Source organism: Kogia breviceps, chromosome 4 (assembly GCF_026419965.1).
Source record: "Kogia breviceps isolate mKogBre1 chromosome 4, mKogBre1 haplotype 1, whole genome shotgun sequence".
Lineage (NCBI taxonomy): Eukaryota > Metazoa > Chordata > Mammalia > Artiodactyla > Physeteridae > Kogia > Kogia breviceps.
The window spans coordinates 79,679,018-79,705,872 of NC_081313.1; the positions used below are offsets into that span (position 1 = coordinate 79,679,018).

The window sequence follows — 26,855 nt, forward strand, 5'->3', positions numbered from 1 at the left end:
AGTTGCTGTCGCCTGTTTCTATTGGGCGCAAGGAAACAGTAAATCGCAGAAGTGGGTGGAGGGGAGAGCAGAGGAGGGAGCCGGAAGGAGGCTGGACCCGGGCGCGAAGGACAGGACTCGCAGCGGGCGGACGCGGAACTCGAATTACACGGGGCAGGCCGAAAGAGGGAGGAGGCACGGTGGGGGCGGGCTCTTTGGGCCCTACGAGTGGCGGGCTGGGCCCAGAGCGCCCGCCTCTCAGCCAATGGGGCTAGAGGGAGGGGCGAGGCCAGGGTGAGGACGACTCGGATTGGCGGGTGTAGGGCGGGCGGGGCGACAGTGAGGGGCTGAGATTGATTGAGCGCTGCGCTGACGCGCAAAGATATCCTGGCCGGCTGCGGCCGCTGGCTGGGGCTGGCTGCTCCTCATTTTCGTCCACACCCGAGCTCCACGCCCGGTGAGCCCACGCTGGCCGCGGCCAGGGCGCCCGCGCGCTGCAGGCCGGGCCTCGCACTCGCTCACGGTCTTTGTGTCTTCTCTCCCTCCCCTTCTCCCTCCGCCCGCCGCCGTCTCCGGCCGCCACGATGCTACTGCGCCCTGTTGCCGCCGCCGCCAACTCGCTCCGCCCGTGGCGCACTGCTCGCTGCGGCGGTGGCGGCGGCCCGTGTCCGACGCGGGCCTGAAGGAGGAAGAAGAGGAAACGAGGCGCGTCCTCCGGCCCATGCCGCAGCCACGGCCCGGGACCCGCCACGGCGCCCGCGCCGCCGCCCTCGCCGGAGCCCACGAGACCTGCATGGACGGGCATGGGCTTGAGAGCAGCATCTTCCTGCGCCTCCGCCGCCGCCCTCGCCGCTGCCGCCGGGGCTGAGCAGCGCCCCCGCCCCCGGCTCTGCCCGCCGCCCCTGGCGCTGCTGCTTCTGTTGCTGCTCAGCCTCGGGCTGCTTCACGCAGGTATGAGGCGCGCGCGCGAAGGGAGCCAGCTCTAGGGCCGAGTGCTTTGTTCCCCGACACCCCCGGTCCCGTAGGCGCTTGCCGGGGCGGAAGGCGGCGTGGCGCGACGGGAAAGGCCTCACCAGCCCTTGCCATGCACCTTAGCTGGGCTCGCGGGGCGGCGGCAGGAACACACCCGCTGACCGAGCGGAGCGCCCGAGGCGCAGAGGAGAGGCCTCTTCCCCTCCCTCCCGCCTTCCCCGCCTTCTGCTCGGACCGTTGATAAATCTCCCCTCCAACAACCACTTATCAAAGATGTAGCGGGCGGGGGCTGCGGACCCGAGACAAATGTTCCGGATGGTTTATTGCTTTCTGCATTGGTGTTTACTGAAAGTCAGGCTGGGATCAGGTTTCCGCAGCCGCCGCCTCCTCGGTGGGGTGACTAGGAGCCTTGTGCTGCTTCTCTGGAGTTGGGGGTGGCGACGAGACGAAGAAATCGCACCAGATGGAAAGATTTTCACCAGAGCTGGAAAACCTGGGGGTTAATCTCGAAGTAACTTAAACTTTTTTAAACTGGGGTTTCTTTCATATTTGCGAAAGCTGCTTTTAATTCAGCTTTTAGCCTCTTTGGAAAAACTCGTGCTTTGTGGCCAGCTGCGTGTTTTCGGGTTCCAGGAGAGGTTGACAGATGTCTTGCCTTCTGGAGGTTTGGCGCTTCCCCTATGGAAGCAGCGGTGAGGAATCTGTTCTTAACGAAGTAAGCCTTCTTCGTTCTTCTTAGCGAAGATGAGCCTTTTAGCATGTTTTAACCTACGTGTCTTTTTAAAATCGTTTCATTAACACGATGTTATATGTGAGTTACATTTCAGTAAAGCTGGGGAAAAAATCTAGGACCCTCTTTACAAATAAGTACCACTTCTAGAAGCAGGTCTAGACAAAGAATTTTTTTAATACCAAATTGAAAGATAACTTATCTTTTAGTTTGAGAACACCTAGAGCATTAGGTAAGTTTTCCTTCGAGATCTTTTTGTCCTGTATTTGTAGGACAGCAGTCACAACGCTCTGATCTGGAGAATACTGAACTTTAATGCCACCCAGCTGTACGGAGTAATTTTTATTTATTTACTAAGTCATAGCAGCAGTGTTAAAAATCCAGGAGATCTTTTAAGTAGTGGGGAAAAAATGTGGCATTTGGAGGAGGCGACTTAATTTACTTTGCATAACTTTGCATTGTGATGTAACAGCTGCATTTTAACACTGTCACTTGTGGAAACAGACCGAGGTCTTAATAGAGAGTGTAAATAGCAAGTTTTACAATGATTAAGGTTTTAAATTAGTGACTTTAGAACCTTAGAAAATAAAGTCAGTTTGCTTATGGTTACATGGAAAATTTTTTATGACGTGTCAAAAAATCTACTCAGGAGGGTTTTGTGCGAAAAAAAATAAGTGTCCATAATGTCAAAGTGTAGGTTTCTTGAAATGGAAATTGAAGTGGTAGGCAGGACTGTGTCCCTCTTGACTACTTGGATATCGTTTAGTTGCTATTGGGTCCTATAACAGGATTGGAATGTGGTCCTTGAAGATTTCTTCATTGGCCCATGAAAGGCTTAAGAAGTTGGTTTAAAGGTTTAGAAAATTAAGGTGCCTTAGTTCAAGATCTTGGAATGTGAAACTCCTCTCAGTATCCTAATGTGCTCACGCTGAAGTCACCATTAGATTCTACCCAGAGTTGCTGTGGTGAGTGATATCTGTGGACAGCTTGTTGGAATGGAGCAGTTAATCTGGTTATAGAAAAGAGGGCTCCTTTTTGAGAGATTTCTTTGAAAAGCAGTGCTATTGAAATGCAGGAGTTGTTTCTCCTCAGAGCAGGGAGCCTAGCCGAGTGCTCTTTACAGATGGGCTACCATATGTTTGATGCCTGGATCCATATAATTTGCCTCTGCACCCCATATGGCTCTGCATTTCACCTAATTCACTTCAGCTATCTGATTTCTTTTATTATAAACTGGTGATTGGGCTGCAGATTCACACATGCAGTCCAGACATTGAGGAAACTGTCTTGAATGGTGAGGTCTTTATGTCTGGATCATTAATGAAAGCTATAGACCCACAAATCCCTTAGTAAGTTTCATTTACCGGAATGAAAATACTGTCACATCATAGATGATCTGATTTGAAAAATAGATCTGTAGCTGCAGATTTTGAATTCTGCCCTTGGGAAATGAAAAGAATACTTTTATTCTTTTTTTTTTTTTTTTTTTTCCTTATGCACACCTCTGCTCTTCCTGAATGGAGATCCAATATGGGAGTTCTTGCTTACTCATACACTTCATGGCCTTCTTGGCTGCATCCTTGAAATTGTTTCTGCTCTACATTGTCTTGGTATTTTGACAGAAGGCTTACTTTACCGCCTATAACAGGCAAAGTGCGCATTGTCATTATAAATTCATGAAGCCTGCATGTTTCTGGGTGTATGCTGCAAATTAGTCATTATACAGGAGCCTGTGATGGGGCTGAAACTGCTGACCCAAATTCACTTTCTCTCTATTTAGCCCTCCTCCCTCCCATCATCTCTATTCAAAAAGCCTGTTAGAAACCTCATCCAAAACAAAGGAACCCAGGGAATTCTGTTTTATGTGAGATTTCTCAAAGGAATTGGCACCCACCTGCTGTGAAAAAGGGAGGGGGGAGGAAGGAAAGGAACAAAAAAGGAGCTGGGAATCTAAATTCTGCTTTTCTCTTTCTTTCTGAACAATTGCATCTGCATTTCCATGCTGGTCTTACTTCTGATATTTTATGACTATTTGAAATAATTATTAGTAAGTGTATGCTTGGCTAGATTTTATAGGCCATAAAAAAGAATAGGCACTGCAAGTTTAGCAGAAAGTTCTTGTGCTGTCATTTATATGTTGTCCAAGAACTGTTCATTACTGAGTGATCTTGGCCCATATTTTATTTTCTTGCTTACTGCTTACAGTGAAGCTGATTTTATAGAAATACTATAGTTACGTCTTTTTTTAAGCTATCAAGTACTGTCTTGAGAATCAGGCATTTAGTAGAGATGTGACATGTGGAGGAATGAAAACAGGATTTGAGGAAAGGCACCATGCTCTGGGCTTCATGCTAGCTGTTTACAATCCAGCCAGGACAAGACCTTTAGTGTCCCTTTGTCTTGATTTTCCCATCTGTAAAATAGCTTTAATACCATTTGGGGGGGTTGTTGGTTGGTTGTATTTTTTGTTTGCATTTTTGTTTTTTTGAGTAAAAATAGTTGAAAAATGATTTGATCTACTTTATAGAGAGGAATTCTATAAATATCAACTTTGGAATGAGTAAACATAAAAGGAACCAAGCACATAAAGATGTATTTGATTTTTTTAAGTGCGATTTAGTGATAGCTGTAAATTCATATCTCCAAAATATTAAAATATTTTAATGTTCTCTTTCACTCGTGTTAAATCAAATATCCAGTCTTGACTATATTTTTCCCTTTTTGGTGTTTGAAATTTAAGAATGGTTGGGGAAGTGCCTTAAGAGGTTGTCATTTCCTACCCTTTGTTTCCCCAGCTGATGCCATGAGCAGAGATTACAGGCTATTTTATTCAGATTTAAAAGCAGTTTACTACTGAAAAGATTAAAATATCTTTCTAAGATGATTATTAGAGTTAGTTTTAAGTCTTTATCAGATAAAGTACTAAATCTTGATATTATCCTGAAGTTCTGTATGCCTAAATCTTGAATAATTATACATTTAATAATACTCTACTGACTGATTTCCCCCCCACCACAATAGATATTTTATGCCTAGAAAAGATCACAGAGTTTACTGTAGAACAACCTACTCATTTCTCATATGAGGAACCTAAGACTTGACATTGAGGCTCCTCCATGGTTGAGAGACCTATAAAGAATGTGCAAGTAATACAAATACACATTACAGTTCATTTGTATAAAATTTGAGGTGGATGATAAAGAAAATTGTTTTTCTTTTCAGTAATTCTGGTGTTCCCATTTTAAGGAATATAGTGTTAAACTGATTAGTGCACACCACTGACCTAGTATTGGCAGTTCATTGTGTTTTTTGTGCTTTGAGAGATTTTACAAATTTTTATATGAGAAGCTGGGGCAAACCATAATTTGCAAACTGACTTCTTAAATAGTAGGGCAGTAATTACATGATTTTTCATTACTTCATTTTAGCTTGACTTAAGTCATTACGTTAATATGAATAAATCATTAAGTTTATGTGAATTGTTGATTTAGGGAAAAAGTAGTTTATATATACTCTAATAATTGTGTATCTGGTTCTGTTTCTGAAAAAAAACATAGTTGGTGGAATCACCTGTCAGTGTTATGTACTTTTTGATTTAGTGTACTTTTTCTGGTGAACTGTTTAGGAGCTGGAATCCTAGTGTGATTGATGTTATGGGATAAGTGAATACCTAGCTTGGTCAAATCAATCACTTCATTTTTTTTAAGGGAACATTTACACTTTGTATTGATAGAAACCAGGAGATTGTGTTAATTTATATGCAATTTGTTGATAAACATTCCTCAAGAAATGCAGAATAACTTAATACCTGGATTTTTTCCTGATATTCTTTGCCTGTAGCCATAGTAGAATCGGGTAAATGTGTTTTAACTAATCATGCTGTAATTTAGGAGTTTCCCCTCCCTGAGGTGTGCAGGCTTTTTTTTTGTGCATAGACAGTGATTTCCAAAGCAAATTGCTTATGCAGTTTTCAAAATCAAAACAAAGTTCATATCTTTGACTTGGTCTTAAAGCAAAGACATCTTTCTCAAAATCTATAAACAATAGCAAAGTTGATAAAATATTTCATTTATCATTCCCTTGTAATTTTACCCTAAGAACACTGGGCTAGACTCCTGTTTACTCACAATGGCCCATGCTTTAGTTTCAAGTTAACTAGCTGCATGCAGTGTTTCTCCCAGTGGCTTACTTTATCAGAGGCCAAGAAGCACAATACAACCCTATTTCTGAAGGCCTTCTTAAAATAGGAGTATATGAAATAGAACAAACATTTCCCAGAGGAGAATGTCATTTTCTCATGTAGCTCAGGAAGTTGTGAAGCATTTAAAAAATGTTTGTTCTTATCTCCTTTCTCATAGGTGACTGCCAACAGCCAGCCCAATGTCGAATCCAGAAATGTACCACGGACTTTGTGTCCCTGACTTCACACCTGAACTCTGCCATTGATGGCTTTGACTCTGAGTTTTGCAAGGCTCTCCGTGCCTATGCCGGCTGCACCCAGCGAACTTCAAAAGCCTGCCGTGGTAACCTAGTATACCATTCTGCTGTGTTGGGTATCAGTGACCTCATGAGCCAGAGGAACTGTTCTAAGGACGGACCCACATCCTCCACAAACCCTGAAGTAACCCATGACCCTTGTAACTATCATAGCCACGCAGGAGCCAGAGAACACAGGGGAGGGGACCAGAACCCTCCCAGTTACCTTTTTTGTGGCTTGTTCGGAGATCCTCACCTCAGAACTTTCAAGGATCACTTCCAGACTTGCAAAGTGGAAGGGGCCTGGCCACTCATAGATAATAATTATCTTTCAGTTCAAGTGACGAATGTGCCCGTGGTCCCTGGATCCAGTGCTACTGCTACAGATAAGGCAAGTGTACTTTTTTCTTCTTTCCTATACCTTTCAGAGTTTGATTCTTCAGACAACTTTTGAAGTGTGGTACAAAAGACCTAGTTTAAAAGGAGCTTCTCTTGGTCATCTTGGCACACAGGGTGGATGAAGGATTAAATGAAAATTACTTGGTAAAAAAATTTCTCAGAGGAATTCTAGGGCTTATGTAAAATGTGGGTCTAAATTTAAATAGGCAGTGATATGGAAAATAAAAAGTAAACATTGAAGTTGGTTTCTCTAAGGAAAAGGCAGGCCTGTTTAATGAAAAAAAAGTTCTTTTTTTTTCAGTGGTGTCATTTTTAAGTGCAGATGTGTGTGGCTCTTGAAGAAATCCATGTTCAGATTTATCAGATGACTGAAATGGGTGTTCTGAACAAAGAACGCTGTGAAGCCAGAGGCAGTAATCCATCAGGAAATTTTATTGGGAACTTGGAAGCTATAGTAAAATGTAATGGCTATAAGCCAGCTTCTCAGTGACAAGCCCACAGTGGTGTTTAAGTTCCTAACCTAGTGGTGACCAAGGAAGTTAAGAATTGGATATTGCAGAGCAGTGATTTATAACCCCATGTAATCTCAGGATAAAAATGTAAGTCAGCCTGAGGGGAAAACTGACATAGTTAAGTTAAGCTTACCCTGTCTAGCTGCCAGTGTCTGTGGTTGTTGTTTGTTTGTTTGTTTGTTTGTTTGTTTTAAAGAAACTAATACTGAATAGAGATTCTCTAAGCCAATTTTAAGGCACCAGTGTCTTAGTGCAAGTAGGTGGAAAGGAGCTATGACTGGCTTTCCAATTGCCAGTCCGAGCTGATTCAGGTGTTAATAAATAAAGCAGTCAAAAAGGGTTGTCCATGAAAATAGTGTCCCAAGTAAGCAGCTCCTTCACTGTCTCGTCCAACCACAAAATCACACATACAGGTTTTCTCATCTTGCTTGATTTTCTTTGTTTATCTTTTCATCAGTTGGTTTAGACTAAAATATAATTGACAGGGAACAAGCTTTTATAATACTTACGACTGTTCTTTTGATTCCAGGACACCTCCCTTGCCTCCAAACATATGTGGCATTGTTATTAAGTGAATTTACATTATTTTACTTGACATTTTGTGGAGGGAATTTTACAGCACCTCCAGAGATGTATGGAGGCACCCCAGGGGTGTCACAAATCTAAGATTAGAAGTCATTCCTCTGAACAAAGACTATTACATCGGTCTAGACATCTTAGGGGAACTTAAAACTATTTACACTTCAACTCCCAATAAAGCCCAAGCTTACCTTTCCAAATCTTACATCTTAAACTTTTCTTCCTCTGTGTTTTACAAGTATGCAAATAATTTTTCCTATCTGTATATTAAAATATGTATTTGCTGTATGTTATGATATGAAGTTAATATAATTATGAAGCATAAGACAAGCCAGGGGCAAAAAATCCATCATTATTGCAGTCATAGGATATAAAATCTGGGAATAGTCTTTGGAAAGATATAACACTGAAAATTCAAGAAGACAGTTCCATTAGGAATGTATAAAATCATCAAAATCATTGTGTAAATAATTGAGGGCTTGGAGTGGTATCCTTCAAATGATACTTTTGAGATTAATAAGTGCTGTGTGCATGGGAAAATACAGTTGACCCTTGAACAACATGGGTTTGAACTGCACCAGTCCAGTTACGTGGATTTTTTTCCAGTAGTAAATACTACAGTACGACACGATCCATGGTTGGTTGAATCCTTGGCTGCAGAACTCTCGATACGGAGGGCCAGCTATAAAGTTATATATGAATTTTCAAATGCACAGGGGTCTTTGCCTCTAATCCTCCTGTTATTCAGGGGTCAGCTATATTGTTTCTTTTCACAAGCCCAAAGTTTTGTTTTCCAAGCCTACCATCCAGTCACATGTCACTTTCTGTTTGGTGTTCAACCTTTCAAAATTTTATACTTTTTACTGATCATGTTGAAAATATTTGGGGGCAACTGGTTACCTTATGAGTATTAACAGTATATAAATGGAAAAGTTGACACTGAAGTACTTTAGATCATTCTATTTCAGTTGTGGTTGAATCTCTCATAGCTTTTAGCAAATAAATAAATACAATTTTTTTTTTCCCTCACTTTGGTAAGGATCAAAGATTTTACCCATTCCAGAAAGGAGAGGGGAAAAATTATCCACTAACATAAGCAGACAGTGAGAATGTTTGGTCTTTAATTGCACTATTGGAAAGTATTTCCCCACATCTGGTGACCATGCTGTTCAGCGACAAATTACTCTATGACCTCTAGTAGTTGTTTTTTTCCTTCTTTTTGTAACTCTCTCCAAAGCCCTCAAAAGCATCTGGAAGGTTACTGTTGAGGGCCTGTCTCCATGTTGGTATGGATTCTGCTGGTGAAACCAAACAAAGGCCTAAAATTTTGCACTGCAATTTCCTTTTACCAACCCAGGGCCAAAATAAAACTTTAAAAATTCTAAGCATTGAAAGAATTATGACAATAAAAATAAAAACAATGCGACAAAAAAGTACATAAGAAATAAGTTCCAAAAAAGATCTAATTTTTTTTCCTTGATGTCTACTGTAATACTGTTTTCAAAAAACCTTTAAGAAGAATTTTTTATATGAGTCCCAGCTTTACTGAGACCTTAAACACATACATAGACCAGCTATTGGATAACCCAGCACTGCACATTGCAGATACTGTGCCATCCTGTGGTCAAGCATTTTTAATGACCTATGTGCTCAGTGTCACTAGATTTAAAGACTGACCAATGATGTCATATCATAGAGGCCGGCTGGTTGTGATGCCGAAATTATAGTATTTAAGCAACATGCATTTCACCACCTTCAGCACTAAACTGAAGCACTAGACTCAGGTGTTTTGCTCAGGGAAGTCCCTAAGGCAACTCAGTCCTGGTAACCTGGCTTCTTAAGCAAGTCATCTTCAAGGCTATCTTTGTGAGCTCTACCTCCCCCTAAACACCCACGTTTCAAACCTCATCATGAAAAGACAAAGCTTGGGGGGAAAAAAATCTAAACCGCAGGGTCACCTGTATACTCAAGGGGTTATTTATTAGCTAAGACTTTTCCTTATCCACATGGCAAGCAGTGAGTGTAGGGCAGCAAGACCTGCAGTGCTTGACAGTTTGGCTTCATCTTCCCTTGTCTGCGTTCTCTCCCCCTTCCCTGGGAAACGTCGGTCATGCTTTGTGCAGGTGTGCCTTCTCAGGGCCGCTGGGTTTATGTTGTGCCTTCCACCAGCCTGTTGGGGATCCTTTCCCAGGAGTCTGTATGGTTGGCCACCTTGCCAGCTAGATGTGTTCCTAAAGGGGAGACCAGGGCTATTTTTTCATCTCTTCCCACCCTGGGGCTGCCGGGGTTCCTGGCACACCTGCACACCTCTGCTGAGATCCATGTCAGCTCTGGGCCACCTTCTACACCTTTGGCTGTAAGGGGCAGCTTCTGGCCTGCAAACAGTCTGTGGGAGAGAGACGAGAGAGGGTGCAGGCTTAGAACTGGCAGTGCTGGCTACGTGGGAGGAAAAGCAGTTTTCTGTTTGGGGGTGGGGGAGGGGACACAATGCCAGTATCTCTCCTGGGCCTCACACGAGTAAATAACCAGGTCATCTGTGCGGATGCTGGGCTTCTGTACCTTCTCTTCCACATTCGCTTTGCCAGCCTCTCAGTCTCAGCTCCTTTTTACTTCATTCTGTGTATCTATGTATCCCTGTTTATGTGGATTTAATAAAGAATTGTATATTGTATATGCCATTATATCACCATTACAGAAGGTGATTTGGTATAAATTATTTTATGAAAGGATTCTGCACTTTACAAATGTATTCCTGGTAACATGTATTAAAAGCACGGATCTCTCAGGTGCATTTAAAATGATTCATTTTCCAAAAAATTTCAAGGATGAATGTATTACACACCTAAACAATGGCAATATTTTAAAAAATTATTTTGTACAAATAATTGGTATACCTTTGCTTTGTTTTTTCTTTTGTTTTAACATAATCATGTCCTTTCTCATCACTCTAGCTTTTGTATGCTGTTCTTCAAACTCAGTGAAACAAAACTGCAAGTAGGAGGGAAGATTGAGATGACAGCAGGTCCTTTTATAGATCTTCAGATTTTTCTGTACTTCATCCTTTAGTGAGAGAAGGTGGTTTACCTTCAGGCAGTTTGACTTTGGGGAAGAGGTGTGTTCTTTGTGCTTGACCAAGCCAGGTGGTTGTTGAACGGGTACTCTGAGGTGCCTTGTAAATTCTTGCTGCTGCCATGGGCCACCAGCTCCCAGTGACCCCATGGGCAGTAGCTTTCAGTGCCTATCCAAAGCATGGCAAGAGACCCTGTCTTTGAAAGTCCATAATTATCCCTAAGTCTCAAACTCTAGCTACTTTCTGGGAAATTTCCTGAAAACTTCCACTGGTTGATGATACTAGAGATACAGGAAGACTTAGTCCCTTTGACCCATTTTTGCTTACTATCTTCATCAAACTGTATAACCCAAGGTGTTGCCTTCACTTGTAGGGTCCTAGAGCATGATTGGATCCTTTGCTCTTTTCTGATGCCCCTTAGCATGAACTGTTGTTCGACAACCAAATGTGGGCATGTAAACCAATGTTCTTGGTCATTCTCTGTTGGTTACAAAATCAGAGCCAGACGCGCCTGCATTGCAAAGGCTTTCCACCGTCTTTTAGGCATATCTTTGGATCACAGTTTGGAAATCTGTCCTCTCTTGACCCTGGGCCTAGTGCATTTTTTTCTAGCCAAATTTTTGTAACCAATTATGTTTGTAGTATCTTCATGGAGACAATGTGAGCTACACAGTGGTGATCATTCTTTTTTTTTTTTTTTTTTTTTTTTTTTTTTTTTTTTTGTGATACGCGGGCCTCTCACCGCTGTGGCCCCTCCCGCTGCGGAGCACAGGCTCCGGACGCGCAGGCCCAGCGGCCATGGCTCACAGACCCAGCCGCTCGGCGGCACGTGGGATCCTCCCGGACCGGGGCACAAACCCGCGTCCCCTGCATCAGCAGACGGACTCTCAACCACTGCGCCACCAGGGAAGCCCAGATCATACTTATTTTTGTGGACTAAGGAAGATGCCTCTTTCTTCCCTCTGCCGGATTGTGTTTTGAATACATGGACACTGTGCTTACGTGCAACATTGTTACAGAAGGGACAAGTGGCAGTTTCTTTGAGAATATAGAGCCCTTTCCTTCCAGAGAGCACAAGCTGTCTTGCAGGTACATTGTAACTAATCCTTAAAATCTGAGATTGCTCTTTGTTTTGTTATGATTGTCTGTTATGCAGCTAATTCTTGCCATCTTTTTAAGATTTGCATCTTGTCATGGTCCTCCTTATTTTGCAGAAACGCTAAAAAAAAAAAAAAAAGTTGTAACACCAGTTGAGGCATATTGCAGAACAGATGGGAAAGAAGTTTGCAATTGTAGCTCCCAGCTCGTATACTATATTCATTTCTGTGATAAAATGTATAATGTGGTGCTGCATTTGAAACACCCAGCATTAAATGGCCTATTGCGCATGGGAGATGCAGAGGTGAATGTTTTCTCTGCCTCAGTCTAAGCATATAACTAAACTTTGCAGCAGTCAGTGGAGAATTGTGGGGTTTGTGTGTGGGGGGGAAATAGCCATTTTCAGAGTTTCTTTTTAGAACATTGGTGGCCCACATTATAAGCTGGTTCCAAGTGCTGCGAGTTGTCTCGGGTGTCAGGAAGGACCAGGAGGTTGGGCCAGAAAGATGGGCTGCTGTACCCAGCACCTGACTGTCCCCACTGGTCACCATCACAGGTCAGTGTTCTTACTCCTAGGATTTGTCACAGTCTCACTTTTCACCTCTCACTGTTCAGGTGGCCCCTCACCTGCACCCAGGTCTCCTCACTCCTGTGTACCGTAGCAGACTCTAGAACCCTGGCTGCCACTGTTGAAAGGTTGTTGATCTTTGATTTAATACCAGAAAGCTTTCTAGGGAATTTGACCCTCAGTGTCACCAGTTCTTAGTTAAATTCATTTTTTCAGGGTTCCATCTCATCTTTAAGACACATGAAAGCATGTATTAGATAACCTTATCCTCCCTGAATTTATTTATTATAGAGGTAATATTGAAACATTAAAGAATAGTTTTTAGAAAAGCAGAAATCAGCTATAATTCCAGGTGGTAGTATTCCTATTTGTCCTTTTCTGTTTCCTGCATAGCTCTCGTTTGTACTGGATTGTAAGGTCTCAGGCCCAGAAACTATTCAACTTTGCTTCATAGAACTATATGAAACTTCAGCAGATTGCCTGGAGGTAAAAGTATATGTTGGGCAAAGGAAGCAGGAAAAGAAGTAGAAATTATTAGCTCCATGATGTATCTGTAAGTGTGAAAGATCATTTTGTAAGGTGAAAATGGGCCTGTCTTGGTAATTTTTTATGCTGTACTTTCCAAACAAGATACACCTTTATATTGTTCATACAGATCCATGTACTCTGGGTAATGAGTCTTTTATCATCTTTCTATTCTCTGGAATAGAATGAAGAAACACGGAAGATGTTAGTGGAAACTATCTAAAAATGTATAAAATTTGTGTCTGCGTATCTTGTCAGTTTTATATTTTGAATCTCTCTGTGCTGCTCCCTCTGTCCCAGATGTGGTTTGGAAGAACAAAAAGGACCTTCGTAATCCCCCATTTATAAGTGAAATTAACCCAACGCCTGCCTGAGCCAGCCAGGATTTCACACGAGTGCTGTGGGCCTCTACTCCTTTAAAACAAATCCACACTCCTCCATAGTTTAAACCAGAGGCAGGAGGCCAAGTCTGATGCACAGCTGAGAGTTAGAACTTGTTTTTCTGTCACATTTCCAGATGTTTCTCTCTGCCCTGTTAAATTTTCTTTGAGTTAACATTTTGAGAGGAAGGGGCAAGAAGGAAACATTGGATGGTTGGTACTTTTTGTGTTGGCTTCAGTTAATGCTAACCAAACAGTTTCTGCCTGTGCGGAATGTGGGATAGTTACCTACAGTGTTGAACAATGAAAAATGCTACCTTACCCATTTTGTCTTTATTTGTTTTGACTGTAGTAGAACTTGCTCTTCCACTGTTTTGAATTTTGTGTTCTCATGGGTGGGGTAACTTCAGGACTTCTTAAACTGCTCAGCTTGTCGGTAAGTAATAACTAACAAGAATAGCAGCACCCATCTAAGATGCAGAATTTAGCTGGAGAGCCTTGTAGTGAAAACATGATGCTGTTGGGTCTAGAAAGAACTTCAGGTGAAATTGGGTCTGTGGAGAGAAGAGCTCTGTATGTCCCAGTTAGCTGGTTATTTTAAGAGTTGGAGCCCAAAGTACCTTCGCTACTGCTGGTGGGGTTCTTTCAGTGTTGGAACTTAGTATGCAGACTGTGGATAGAACTGATATGACAGCATTTAAATACTACCCATCTACTCTGCAGGTGCCCCTGAAAAGGGCGTCAGGGTTTAATCTTTCGTCTAAAGGTGTGTGTGAGTACACACATAAGCACACATGTGCATTTATGTGGTGTCCATGCTTTCCCCTCTCCCTGCCTCAGGAAAATGAAGACAGAAGGATATTGTTTTGTAACTTTCTAGTTAACTGGCTTCTTGGAATATATGGTCACTGCCTCTAACCACCTTGTTCCTGGGCTTTGCTTTTTTTTTTTTAATAGCCCTGGGAACCTGAAACTGAACCTACAAGTGACAGAGTGTGAGTGTATTGTGGAGACCTTCAAGCCCTTTTGCATTTTAAATCACCAAAACTGAAAAATGATCAATGAGGCTGTGATTTCCTAATCCCCATTGGTTTGGGAAACAGCTGTGCTGAACCTAGGCCCAGAGCATTTGCCCAAGGTCCTGCTAGAGCCTGGGGATCTGTGGCCCTGTGCCCACCCCCCACCCCCACTCCCCCCAATTAGGAGGGAGATCCCTGAAAGCAAGACCTGCTAGGGCAGATTCCTGCCCCTAGAGTTACTGCCTCTGGCCCTGGCTGTCACCTTTCAGAATATTTTTAGCCTCTGGTCTAAAGCAGTGGCAGCGTGGGCCTCCAATACTGTCCACACATATCTAACTTCGCATCTAGTAGCATAGTGAGTTCCTACATTTGCTGGCCTCCTCAATGCAAAGTCCGAACACAACAAACAAACAAGAAGTTCCCTTTGGAGTTCTCTTGAGTGCCAAGACTGTGAGGACCAGAGGCCTTTCCTCCCCAAACTCAGCTCTGGTCTGTACAAGGAAGCTGGCCAATTTCCCTGTCTCTGAGCCTATTTCTACTTCCAGCCTTCCTTGTTTTAAGTGTACAGAAATTGCTCTTTGGAAGTCGACATTTTTTTTTTGCCTGTCCCTTTTATGTGTCATCCCTGGGCCTGCTTCCGTTTCTCTCTCACATGCTCTTTCCAGCCACTGAGCTTAATGCTTCTCCCCTGGACCACCCTAGCAGCGTCAACTGTGGGTGTCCTTTCCCTCTGGTTTGGTTTCTTCTTTCTCCATCTGCTGCCAAGAACCCCTCCAGCAGCCAAGGCAGCCCTTTTTCCTGCATGTATTACCTAGGGCAACACTGAAGAATAAATAAGTCTGATCCATTCCATTTCTCTGAAATCCTGTAAATGCTCCTAGAACAGAGCTCTGTGGAAAGAGACTCATGAGCATAGAGAAACCTATTTTGATATCCTTAGAAGGTAGGAGATTTTTATAGTCTCATTCAGGACTTAAAAGAAGTCTAGAGAAAGATTTTTAACCTGCCACCCTCCTCTTAAACACATGTACTATTGTCTTCCTGTTAGTATCTTGTCCTAGTCCAATGAAATTACTTAAGAAACTATACTCTTGTAGATCTTGAGTTCAGATTTCCTATAGGTAGATAGCTGATATGTAGGCGGAGTCGCAATGGTAAAATTACATTCGGTTCATCGAGTTCACACCTTCCTGACAGATTTTTTTTCTTAGTTTTTCAGGAAAATTATCAATGACATCAGTTATTAGCCAGTGCAACATTTTTTCCTTAAGTATGATACATATACTCTCCTAGGTTTTGTATGAAACTGTTCAAACAGAAAGTTATTCTAGATGAATATGCTTTTGTTTCCTGTTCCACAAAAGGGAGAGAGTTCCAGAGTTCTCCCCAGTCCAGCCGAGATACTTCCTTATGGTGCTTCAGAGCTTCCTAGGCTCAGACTTCTCAACATTTAGAAAAACTGACCCTCTGAAGTTAAGATTATGTGTTTTAGAGCTGGAGATAGAGCACGTGTATTTATTTCTTTGAAGCATGTGCTCTTGGAATGGTTTCTTGTTTTGCTCAGCCTTGAGGACTGAGTGTAGAGGCTGTACTCCACTGATCTGGTACGAGCAAAGGGTCCATGGGCACAGTGTTCTCTTATTCTCCCACAGTCGTCTGTTTTTGCAACCTATAATTGCACCCAGAGGATCTGAGGAAATAGACGTATCAGCTAATTATATGAAATAAAATTAATTTTAGCTTCCTTAACACAAGCAGAATCTTAATTAGGTACATATCAGAATTGTTTCCCTATGTTCCAGGCTGATTTCTGTGACTTTCAGTTTGGTTTGCGAGCCCATCTTAATCCAAGAGATGGAGTCCCTTGATCTTAAAGTCCAGTTCTGGTATTAGAGAAATCTAGTAAGGTCCTGCACTTGCAGTGCCAGATGGCCTGGTTAAACACCAATAAATATTTCTTCCAAAATACAATAAGCACAAATAGTTAAGTGCACAGCCTGTGGGGAATTCTACTGTTTGAAAACTTCTGTGCAGCACTTTTCAAGGCTGTCGAGCCGGGGGAAACTTTGTCTGTGCATTGCCAAGACAATGCCTGGTTCTCTGGGCTACATCCTTTTCATTTAATTTTTTTTTAACTTTCTGGTGGAAAGGAGAGGCAGCTGCCTCTAAATATTGGTATTTCACAGCAAACCTTAAATCCTTATTGCCTTACTTGTGTGGATAGGTTGATTTGTAGCTGCTATCTTGCTCTTCCTAAGAGACCCGTTGGGTGGTAAAGATCTCAGGGAATGAAACATTAAAAATGAATGAGGGGACTGGAGTAGTTTGTCTGAGGTGAGGGTTGGGAGGGGCTGGGCGGGGGAGGTTTAACAAAAGGCACTGGTGTTTTAAATGCACAGAAATGCCATCCATCAATAATAAATGGTGTGGCATAGAACAGATGTGCCAAATTGAGTTATTACAGCATATGGATCAGTTCATAGATGGGGGAAGTAAGCAGCATACCTGGTGTTTTTAAATTATCTGTTTGAGAGCTTTAGAATACAATTTTGAATGTCCTGTTTTTACTCTCTGACAGCTGCTAGTTGGAAATATAAAACGTGTAGAATTACCAAACATTCCAATTAAATTTTGAGTGTTTTTAAAGTAAGAATTATTGAGAGTGAATAAATTTTGTGGGTTTTTTTTCTGAAGAGGGAGACAGAATCTGAAAATGAATTTCTGGCCCTTCATGGCTGAGTGCCTGCTTTTTAAGACCTCGAGTTGTAATTAATTGTATGAGGAATGAAATTACATTACAAAACTTAAGTCATGTGAAACTGTTACCTAGTGTTTTCTACTACATTGATTATATCTCTAGGTATCTCTTCAGTACCTACTTAAACTACAGAGGACCACTCAGGAAACCTCTCTCATGCTTTGAGGTTGCTTCATTACCCTCAGCATCTTGATTCAAGGGCTAATTCTATACATATGCTCTGTGCGAATTATTTCACCTAAAGGAGGAACAACAAGAGAAATACCAGCTTCGTTGTCTCATAGAGAAAATTGCTCGTAGGAAATTGGACAGACAAAAATCCATTAGGTAAACTGGAATATTTTGTAAGTGTAGATAGTATGCAGAGGTCAAGCTTTAAGTTTTACTTGATCTTCTAGAAGTAATGGGAGAACTTGTCAGTGTCACAGGCATAGCAGAGGACAATAACATGAGAGTGTTTGAAATGACTCCTGAGTTGGAATTGGTGGACTTGGTGAGAGCTGGAACTATTCCACTCACCTTAATATTGACCCTTGCTTGCCTTTTTGGAAACTTGTTTGGAATTGGATCTCTCTGGTGTGTTGTCCCAACAAAACTAATGCCTCTGTGTTTTTCCTAAGGTGAACTAAAAAGTACTTAATTCTTGCAGGTAATGCCAAGTTGGTTTAAATTTGAGGTTTGTTAGACTGGAAGGACAAATGGCCTAGCTGTTGTAGAAGAGTTCATTTACCCTTTGAGTGTGGATGTTCTAGTTGAAAATGAGAGTGGCTGTATGAAAAGTCTATTACTCTTATTGTAGCCGTCTGTATTAACTCAACTCTTTCAGGTGCAGAATTTACTTGAATAAATCTTTTTCACCTCCAAGGGATCCCAGCTTGCCTTAAAAAAGCACTTGTCAAACTGTCTTTAGAGCCACCAAATAAATCTATTTTATAGTCCCATTAGATATCTAGCCCAAAATCCCACTCGCTCTGGAAGGTCGTATGGTTGGATGCACAACAAATTTCCTGAAATCATCTCTGGTACACCTCCTTCAGGTTGTTAGGAAGGTGTTGAAATGTGAGAAGGCTGGTCATGAAATTAAATTGTGGCTCAGGGTAATTAGGAAGGGAGAAAACCAAGCATTTTCATAGTGCATTGTCTGGCTTTTAGTTGCAGCTGCAAACAACGGATATGAATTTAACCAGTTGCTAAAGTGCAGCTGGTTCAGATCTGGCTTTATAACTGGCTGAAATGAAATGAAATGGCTGGAAAATTCCAGTCAGGTAACACTGGTGGTAACATGTGGAATTAAATAGTGTGAGCAAATGCTGGCCGAGCTGGGGAAAAAGCCCTTCGGACATAAACTTGAGGGTGGTAGTGAGGACTTGTAGAGAGCAGGGTGGGAAGGGGCCGGCATTGCCTTTTTAACAAGGGTCTATTGTTTTGATTAGCCCCTTTGCAGGAGGTGGAAGGTTCCCTCCATCCAGAAAAATCTGTAGAGTGTTTGGCTTGTCTACCTCCCTCCTTGACTGAAGTCACCTGATACTTTTTTTTTTCTTCAAGGAGAAAGAATAATTGGGATTGACACATATACACTATTGATGCTATGTATAAAATAGAAAACTGATGGGAACATACTGTACAGCACAGGGAACTCTACTTAATGCACTGTGGTGACCTAAATGGGAGGGAAGTCCAAAAGGGGAGGGATAGGTGTGTATGTATGGCTGATTCGTTTTGCTGTGCAGTAGAAGCTAACACAACATTGTAAAGTAACTATACTCGTTTTGCTGTGCAGTAGAAGCTAACACAGCATTGTAAAGTAACTATACTCCAGTAAAAATTAATTTAAAATAAAATAGTTCTCAAAAAAAAAAAAAAGCTGTTACCTCAGTTATTGACAGTAACTCAGATCTCAAAGCATAGTCTTTTTTCCCCTTGGGGACCGTTTTCCCACCTGTGTGACCCAGAAGGCCCTGTTTCTTCCTCGTCATCTTCCTCCCATCCCCTGCGGCAGAGATGTTGAGGATGTTGGAGACAAAGGTGCTCAAGGTTCATTTTTTAAAATAATTGTTCTAATTAAGGAAATAAAATCGGTTCACTAAAGGGAAGCTTTTGTATTATCAGTAGTTTTTAATCCATGAATTGTCTGCTTAACTTGGAGGGTTGAGAGTTGACTGGGGAGCAGATTTCTGAGAAGTCGAAGGGCCTTCGTGCTGTTTGGGGAAAACATTTGCTGTAACTAGGTTTAGGGTATTTAGTCTCTGCCAGTGCTTGGGAGCTGCATTTGCTAAGTGAGTTTGCTGTCACAGCGATTAGTCAGTCATGTGAAACATTTGATTAAGGGACTTAAGAGAAATCTTTCCTGAGGCACATGATTGGTAGCTGTTGCTGGGATGGCCCCCTCCTCAGCTTCCCATTTCCTCCCTCAGTGTTTATAAGTAAGTTTGTAGTGATAAGTCATGGGATATGGTGTTAGCGTCCAAGGGAGAAACTTTTTAGAAATCAAAGTTCTGGTAGGTTTATTGTTAATTAAGCCACTTAGAGCTTCTGCATAACTGAGAACGGAATCGTTTTTTTCTCAGAGCTCTACCACAGCTCATCTGTTTTTGGAAGGAGACAAGATATAAATTACCAATACAAATTGCCTGTATCCCAACAACAGCATTGTTCTGTCTTAGGAAAATGAAAATTTTTTCCTGAGGCACATTCCCCGGATCTGTGTTAAATTATCATTCCAAATACATAGGACTTTAAAAAGTTTCCCTAACAGTGACACCATTCACTTGCAAGGCAGAAGCAAAGAGGCCTAGTCTGGAGATTCTGTCTCTAGCCATTCAACTGCAGAATGGAACGCAGCTCTTGCCACACAAGGATGCACCGTCCTGTATCCCTCCCATCGTGTTAAACTTTGTACGCGTTCCTTCCCACAGATCACCATCATCTTCAAAGCCCACCGTGAGTGTACAGATCAGAAAGTATACCAAGCTGTGACAGATGACCTGCCAGCTGCCTTTGTGGATGGCAGCACCAGCGGAGGGGACGGCGACATCAAGAGCCTGCATATCGTGGAGAGGGAGAGCGGCCGCTACGTGGAGATGCATGCTCGCTACATAGGGACCACGGTGTTCGTGCGGCAGCTAGGTCGCTACCTGACCCTCGCCGTCCGCATGCCTGAAGACCTGGCCATGTCCTACGAGGAGAGCCAGGACCTGCAGCTGTGTGTGAACGGCTGCCCCCTGAGTGAGCGCATCGATGACGGGCAGGGCCAGGTGTCTGCCATCCTGGGGCACAGCCTGCCTCACACGTCCTCGGCCCAGGCCTGGCCTGGCTACACACTGGAGACTGCTAACGCTCAATGCCACGAGAAGATGCCGGTGAAGGACATCTATTTCCAGTCCTGTGTCTTTGACCTGCTCACCACGGGGGATGCAAACTTCACTGCCGCAGCCCACAGTGCCTTGGAAGACGTGGCGGCACTGCACCCCAGGAAGGAACGCTGGCACATTTTCCCAAGCAGTGGCCGCGGGACTCCCCGTGGAGACAGCCATTTGTCTGTCAGTCTAGGCCTCGCGTGCTCCATCCTTATTGTGTTTTTGTAGGGGTTGTCTTTTGTTTTGTTTCTGTTTTTGTCTATAACAAAATTTTAAAATATATATTGTCATAATATATTGAGTAAAAGAGTATATATGTATATACCATGTATATGACAGGATGTTTGTCCTGGGACACCCACCTGGTTGTACATATTGTGTTTGACTGTTTTCACGTCTGTTGGATGTAGTGTTCTTTGATTGTATCGATTTTGTTTTGCAGTTTTGTGAAATGTTTTATAATGTCCCTGCCTGGGGACCTGTTAGAAAGCACTTTATTTTTTATATATTAAATATTTATGTGTGTACCTGGTTAGTATGTATATAGTATGCGTGCACGGACACCGTCCGCAGCGCTCCCTTTGAAGATGACCGGCGACGTTGTTTGTAGCTCTTCCTGTCCTTTCCCACTGCTGCTCAGCCCACGCACGCAGCCTTCACCTGCCGCCCCCTGGTGCAGCCGCCTCGGTCCTTTGAACTGGGTCCTTACCCTCTTCTTCTGCCCTCACTCGATGTGGACGGACAGTTAACCCCCCCTCCAGGTGCTTTTGGCTGTTAAACACTGATTCTAGGATGCCCTCTCCCTCTTTTACAGCTGTCATGTTTTCAGAGGGCGGGGAGAATGTTAGTACAGTTCTTATTAACTAGGATTGTTATATCTGAGCACTTATAGTATGGTAGGTTGAATGAAACTGCTGTTTTCATAGGTCAGAAGGGGCTAGTGATTACTAGGCATCTTGCCACACCCCGGCAGCTCTCAGACTTTTGTCATCCCGTGTCCTTGTTTAAACTGTAGCTTTTCCCTCTTTTAACTCTATTCTACATTGAACGAACAAAACGCAAAAACATAAATTGAGTGATCGTGCCTTGCTCTTTCTTATCTCTGTAATTTGTACAAACCCACATTCTTAGCGTTCTCTTCCTTGGCTGTTTGGGCTCAGAAACACACTGCTCCCTGTGTTCACGCCCAGTAAGCCCTCCTCAGTCTCACTTTGGGATCCCAGGGACTGGGGTTTGTTAGATTCTTTCTTTACTGTCAAGGCCCAGATCCCATCACAAAGTTTTCCTCTTCCTTGCCCTCCACACTGAGGTCTTCCTCACAGCCTTTGACACATCTGTCAAAGTGGACTAGGGTGCTCATGACAGAAATGCTTCCTTGGCCTGACTCTGTATGTAGCTAGCTCTGGGTGCTGGTTAGTCCAGACATTCGCACTGGGCAGTATTGCACCCCAGGTGGCCTCTCGACTTAATCAGATACTCTCCTTCTTAACATCTGTAGGTGACTATTATTTAGTCATTTTACTTTATAGTAATTTCACCAAGCTACATGAGAAACTCCTTGCCTCTTCAATTCCGTTGTTGGCACCTCTTGCAAAAGGAAAACACCACCAACAAAGGAAAGAACAGTTAACTGAGAACATGAACTCCAGCATAGGTAGGTTTATGTTGTTACGTTTAAAATGTAAATGTATGGTTCCAAGAATTAGTGGTAATATTTATACTTTACCCTAATCATTTACATAAATGCAAACAAAAGTTAGTGAACTTTAAATTTCACAGCAATTTGGGTCAAGATTGTGCTTAGTTTTAGTTGGCCAGGTAATTTCTTCCTTTTGCCGTGTCCTATTGATGAGTGGCGCTGCCAGAGGCCCAGACTGGCAGAAAAGAGGATGTCATTTTCTGAAGTTCTATTTCTTCGTGAACTATCAGTCACAGGATGGAGATGTGGGTTCATCCAGAGGTAGCAAACCTCCTCTCGACCATCTTGCTGGTATATGAGAGGAATCTTGGCCAGTCTGGGAAAATCATGAAGGCATCCTGCTTACAGAGAGTTGAAACCCAAACCTGTTATCCTTGTATAAGAGCTGAACCGGGGGGCCTACCTACCATCAGCTCTGAACCGTGACTTCTTTTGTTCACTTACAGAATCGTGTGCCAGGTTAGAAGCTATAGTTAGCTAGTAATTTTGTTATGTAATTGAGTAGAGTGAAGGAAAAATATTTAGGGTACTTCTAACCACTATTTTTGTGCAGATAGTCTAAAAGTGAAGTAAAAACAGTAGACGTTTTCTACAGTGTCTGGGTTTAGAGTGTATATGATTAACATACCTTTGTCCTTTTCAGGGAAAGCAAAACAACCGCCTCTGCTAATAGTTGGGAAAAGAAAATTGGGTTGTTTTGCCATATCATTTACCTGGAAAGGATGTTTAAAAGCATTCTACATCACTATTATTAGTAACAGTGTATTTAGCTGTTCTCCCTTTATAGTCAGTACGTCTGTATGACACTGAGGTCCTCCCCACAGATAACTGTTTCAGAAATACAGGTTATTTCTCTAGAGAAGGGCCTGGTTTATTTTCTCCAGTTTCTTTTGTAGAATGTCTAAAGAAAATGCTACTTGCACATGTTGGTTTTTGAAATCCTCCTTAACCAGAAGAGTGTCGGGTCATACTAACACATAGGTAGGATGTAGCTGTTCAAATGTCTTCTGGGGGAGCTTAAACTTGTGGGAAAACACTGGTTTTCACAGATGCTCCACGTGGCTGTCTTTAAAAGACTCGAAACATTTTTTTGTCCTTCTCTTTGTTATGCTTGGAAACTCCCACAGTGTGTAGAGTCTTTGCAAAGAAACCTTAAGATGTGGTTCATAGGTATATGAATAAGTATCTGTGTAAAACAATGAGTGTGCAGTGTGTAAATACTTTAAATTATTATGGTAGAAAAATAAAGTTACATACCATCCTGTGGAATGTTTGTTCTGTGATTATAGTGACACCTGCTGGAAGAGCCGAGAAATAGCAGAAGAAAGGGAGAGTGAGGGTGTGTTTGCGAAATCCTTTATGGTTACTGACAATAAGTCGTAAAACTTGTCCACAGACTCATTTTCTAAACTATATCACTACTGTGGTTTTTCCTTTTTAAATTTTAAGCAATTGCAAATAAGTCAGTATTATCTCAAAGGTCTGTCTTTAGTATTAGTTTTGGGCCCCTATAGACATGGGACCTGCATTTGGTTCTTTGAAGGCAGCCTGGATAGCAACAACTTAGTCCTGGTGGGGAGGATCTTGGGGGGCAGGATTTTCTGGCTTTGGAAACTTTTGTAAATCCCCACTTCCTGGGTGTTCCAGAAGGAGACATCACAAGATTGTAAGTTAGTCTTTGTTCACGAAACATGCCAAAGGGTAGGAAAGCTTGAAAAAGAATTAAACCCCAACTGAAGGAACAGAAGAGCACTGTTAGTGCTACTAGGTAGAATATTAAATGGAGCAAATTCTGATTGGAGGAAACATATATAATCATTTCTTAAAGAGAAAGTTAATCCTTAAGCTTAGTGTTTATGTGTGGCAGTTCAGAACAAATAAAAAAGGAAAATTATGTCAACTGAACTGCACACATGAAGTAGGATGACAGTGTTAACAGCCACTGAGTACATAGTGCTTATGTGTGTACTGAATGAACACTACGAAATAATCTGTCACAGTGAGGTCTATGCTTAAAAATAAAAAATTCTTCACTATATTCATGTCCAGACCTCCAGCTTTTCAGGGATTGAAACTTGAGCAGCTGTCCAAAAATCTTAAAAAGAGGTCGTTATTGTCTTGAACTGCAGATGGTGACTAACAAATATTAAGAATCCTGTTAGTTATCTCAATTTTCTCTTTATTTATTTTTTTGGTTTTTTTATTAAAAAAATTTTTTTTTGGTACCCACAGCAGTTAGCAGCATCCTGTTGTCTGGAATCACCTGGTCTAACACAGTCTTGGATTGCTGCCGCCCTTTCTGGGCAAAGATACTTTGCCACAGTTTTTCCCCTGTTCCCATAAACAGTTATCTATTTGTATGTAACCAAGGAACATCTCCCTCCTTCATAGAGAATGTAATCAAGACATTCAAGAAACAGCAAGCAGTTCCCAGTTCTTTGTTATTTCACTACCTAGGCTCACCATATTGTTTCTGCTTCCATCTATTTTCTGTGTGTCTTTTAAATGGACAAGTCATATTCACATTATTATTTAGATGGTATTTTCCTTTGAATTTACTTCTCTTTTTTCCCCAAGTATCTCTCGTAGGCACGATGCTTAACGCAGTCCTTTGTGCCCTAAACATGATGTCTGGGAGGTATGTGCTTGGAGTGGGGATGTCTGTGTGCCTCCACTCCCTTGTTAGCAGTGTGTGGATTTATAAAGAGACTGTACATCCAAGCCCCAGGAGAATATACTAACAGATCCTACAGAGGTAGAATGTATGCCATTGGTCTCGTTAAAATGATGTTCAAACCAGTTGAACAAACCAGTCCTGTCAACTAAATAAAATGTATTAAAGTAGGTCCATCAAACTCTAGCCAGAAGAAAGCAACCAGGCAATGTTTTCTGAGAGTTCTTCATGGGTGACAGTTCTAGGACCCATTTTTTATTTTAATAATGAAAACTCCAACTCCAGAAGAAGGAAAAAAAGTAAACATTCTGCTATCAGATTGGATATAGACCAAACCACACACAAATTAACCAAGTATGAATTGTACCTACCTTAAATGACGTTTTAAAAACCAGGATTATCTCAATCAATAATGTAGCATTACCAAGGGAAATGATGCTTCCAGAGGCTTCGAACAAGAAGCAGTAAGGTAGGAGTCACTGAAGGGGAGGATGAGGGGGACGATAAATTCATTTTCTCCCAAGACCTTTGGATCTGCCAAATAACAATGCCGTTTATGCGTTGCTGGCCATCGCTGCAGTGAAGTCAGTGGGGAGCTATCGATTGGCTCACTCTAAGTACAAGGGAAAGATTCTGCACCAGAGTCACCGCATGGATATTCATCTTCCTTCTTGGGAAGGAAAAGGAAAGAGCGGTGAAATAACTTGGGATAGCACAGAATATAAGATTCTCAGTATCCTGTCAAGATGGAAATTTTGATGATGGTTAGAGGCTGGGAAAGAGGTGAAAGTTTATCTAGGGATCTGGGAAGAAACGTGGCAACAGGACAGGAAGAGCTCACAAACCAGAATGACAAATATGGAGTGCATCCTGATTACATTTGCAGCCACAGGGCCATTATCACAGGTTCATTGGTGCGTAAACATGTGTTTATATACTCTTCCTTAGGGGAGGTGGCATAGCATAGCGGTCAGGATTATGGATGGTGGAGTCACACAGTTCTGAGTTCAAATCCACATATTCTACTAGGCGTGCAGCATTAGATTTGACAAGCCATATAGAACTTCACACTTCAAACATTCATTATGAGAGTTAAATATGTTACCACATCTAAAGTGCTCAGCACTGCACCTAGTACAGAACTAGCCCTCAACATATGTTACATAAAAATGTACCTAAGATGGAGAATTGTGTGTTTACTTTTAGGAACTGGCAAACTCTTGAGCTATTTCTAGAACTAAGTTTGCATGTAGGCCCCTGTGAACATTCCAGAATTTAGGGCTGGGTCAGAGTTCTGCTGATCCCTGAGATTAGACACATCCACGAGGGTGATGAACTCTGTACCATGGCTCCTAGGGGAATGGGTAAGGCCAAAAGCAAGAGCTGTGCATCCCAGATGCCTCCTGTCTACCTCCTCACTACAGACCCGTCCCCCCGCAAAATCTCAGTGTAGACTCTTTCAGGACTCTACTAAGAGAGTAATCCAGACGTGTGAGCAACCACTTGACCTGGACAGAAGCTCAGGGATTCAGGATGGCCTGGGGACTGGAAGAACTCTGAAGAAAAGCTGCTACCAGTGAAATAATTGATAGAGATTTCTGGTCATGTGTTATATATCTCAGCAAGTAAGAGTCCCAGTGGAGAGAGTAGCCAACTTTGGGAAAGGACACTGCCGTGTTTGCATAGATTGGGTTGCATGTAGAAGGTTTGCTAGCAAGGCCTTCAATACTCACACGTAAACTGAACTCTTACCCACAGATCTCTTCTAGTTGTTCAGACTAGGCCAAATGAACACATTCCTATCTTCTCAGAATTGATTGTAGGAGAAAATGGAGAAAGGAAAGAGAAGAGACCTAACATGGCAGCTAACAGTCTTTGATTGAGCAAGTGTTTCTGCTTCCTGATGTTAGCATTTTTTTCAAATGATAAGAAGTGAGAGGAGAGGAATCACTCAATAAAAAGGCCACACAGAAAAAAGCTAATGAAAAGAAAAGGTGTTGAAAAAGACTACAAAAATAATAGAAATAAGAAAGAGAAAATGGAAAAAGTGACAAAGAAGTA

General features: G+C 42.2%; 1 protein-coding gene across 1 annotated transcript; it reads left to right on the top strand.

The window, feature by feature from the left end:
- The first annotated feature begins 300 nt into the window (after positions 1-300).
- On the top strand, positions 301-23,389 carry RGMB (repulsive guidance molecule BMP co-receptor b). Its single transcript, XM_059063494.2, has 3 exons — positions 301-930; positions 6,040-6,548; positions 19,981-23,389. The coding sequence occupies exons 1-3, from the start codon at positions 783-785 to the stop codon at positions 20,647-20,649; spliced, it is 1,326 nt and encodes a 441-aa protein (XP_058919477.1). The 5' UTR covers positions 301-782; the 3' UTR covers positions 20,650-23,389.
- The last annotated feature ends 3,466 nt before the right edge of the window (positions 23,390-26,855 follow it).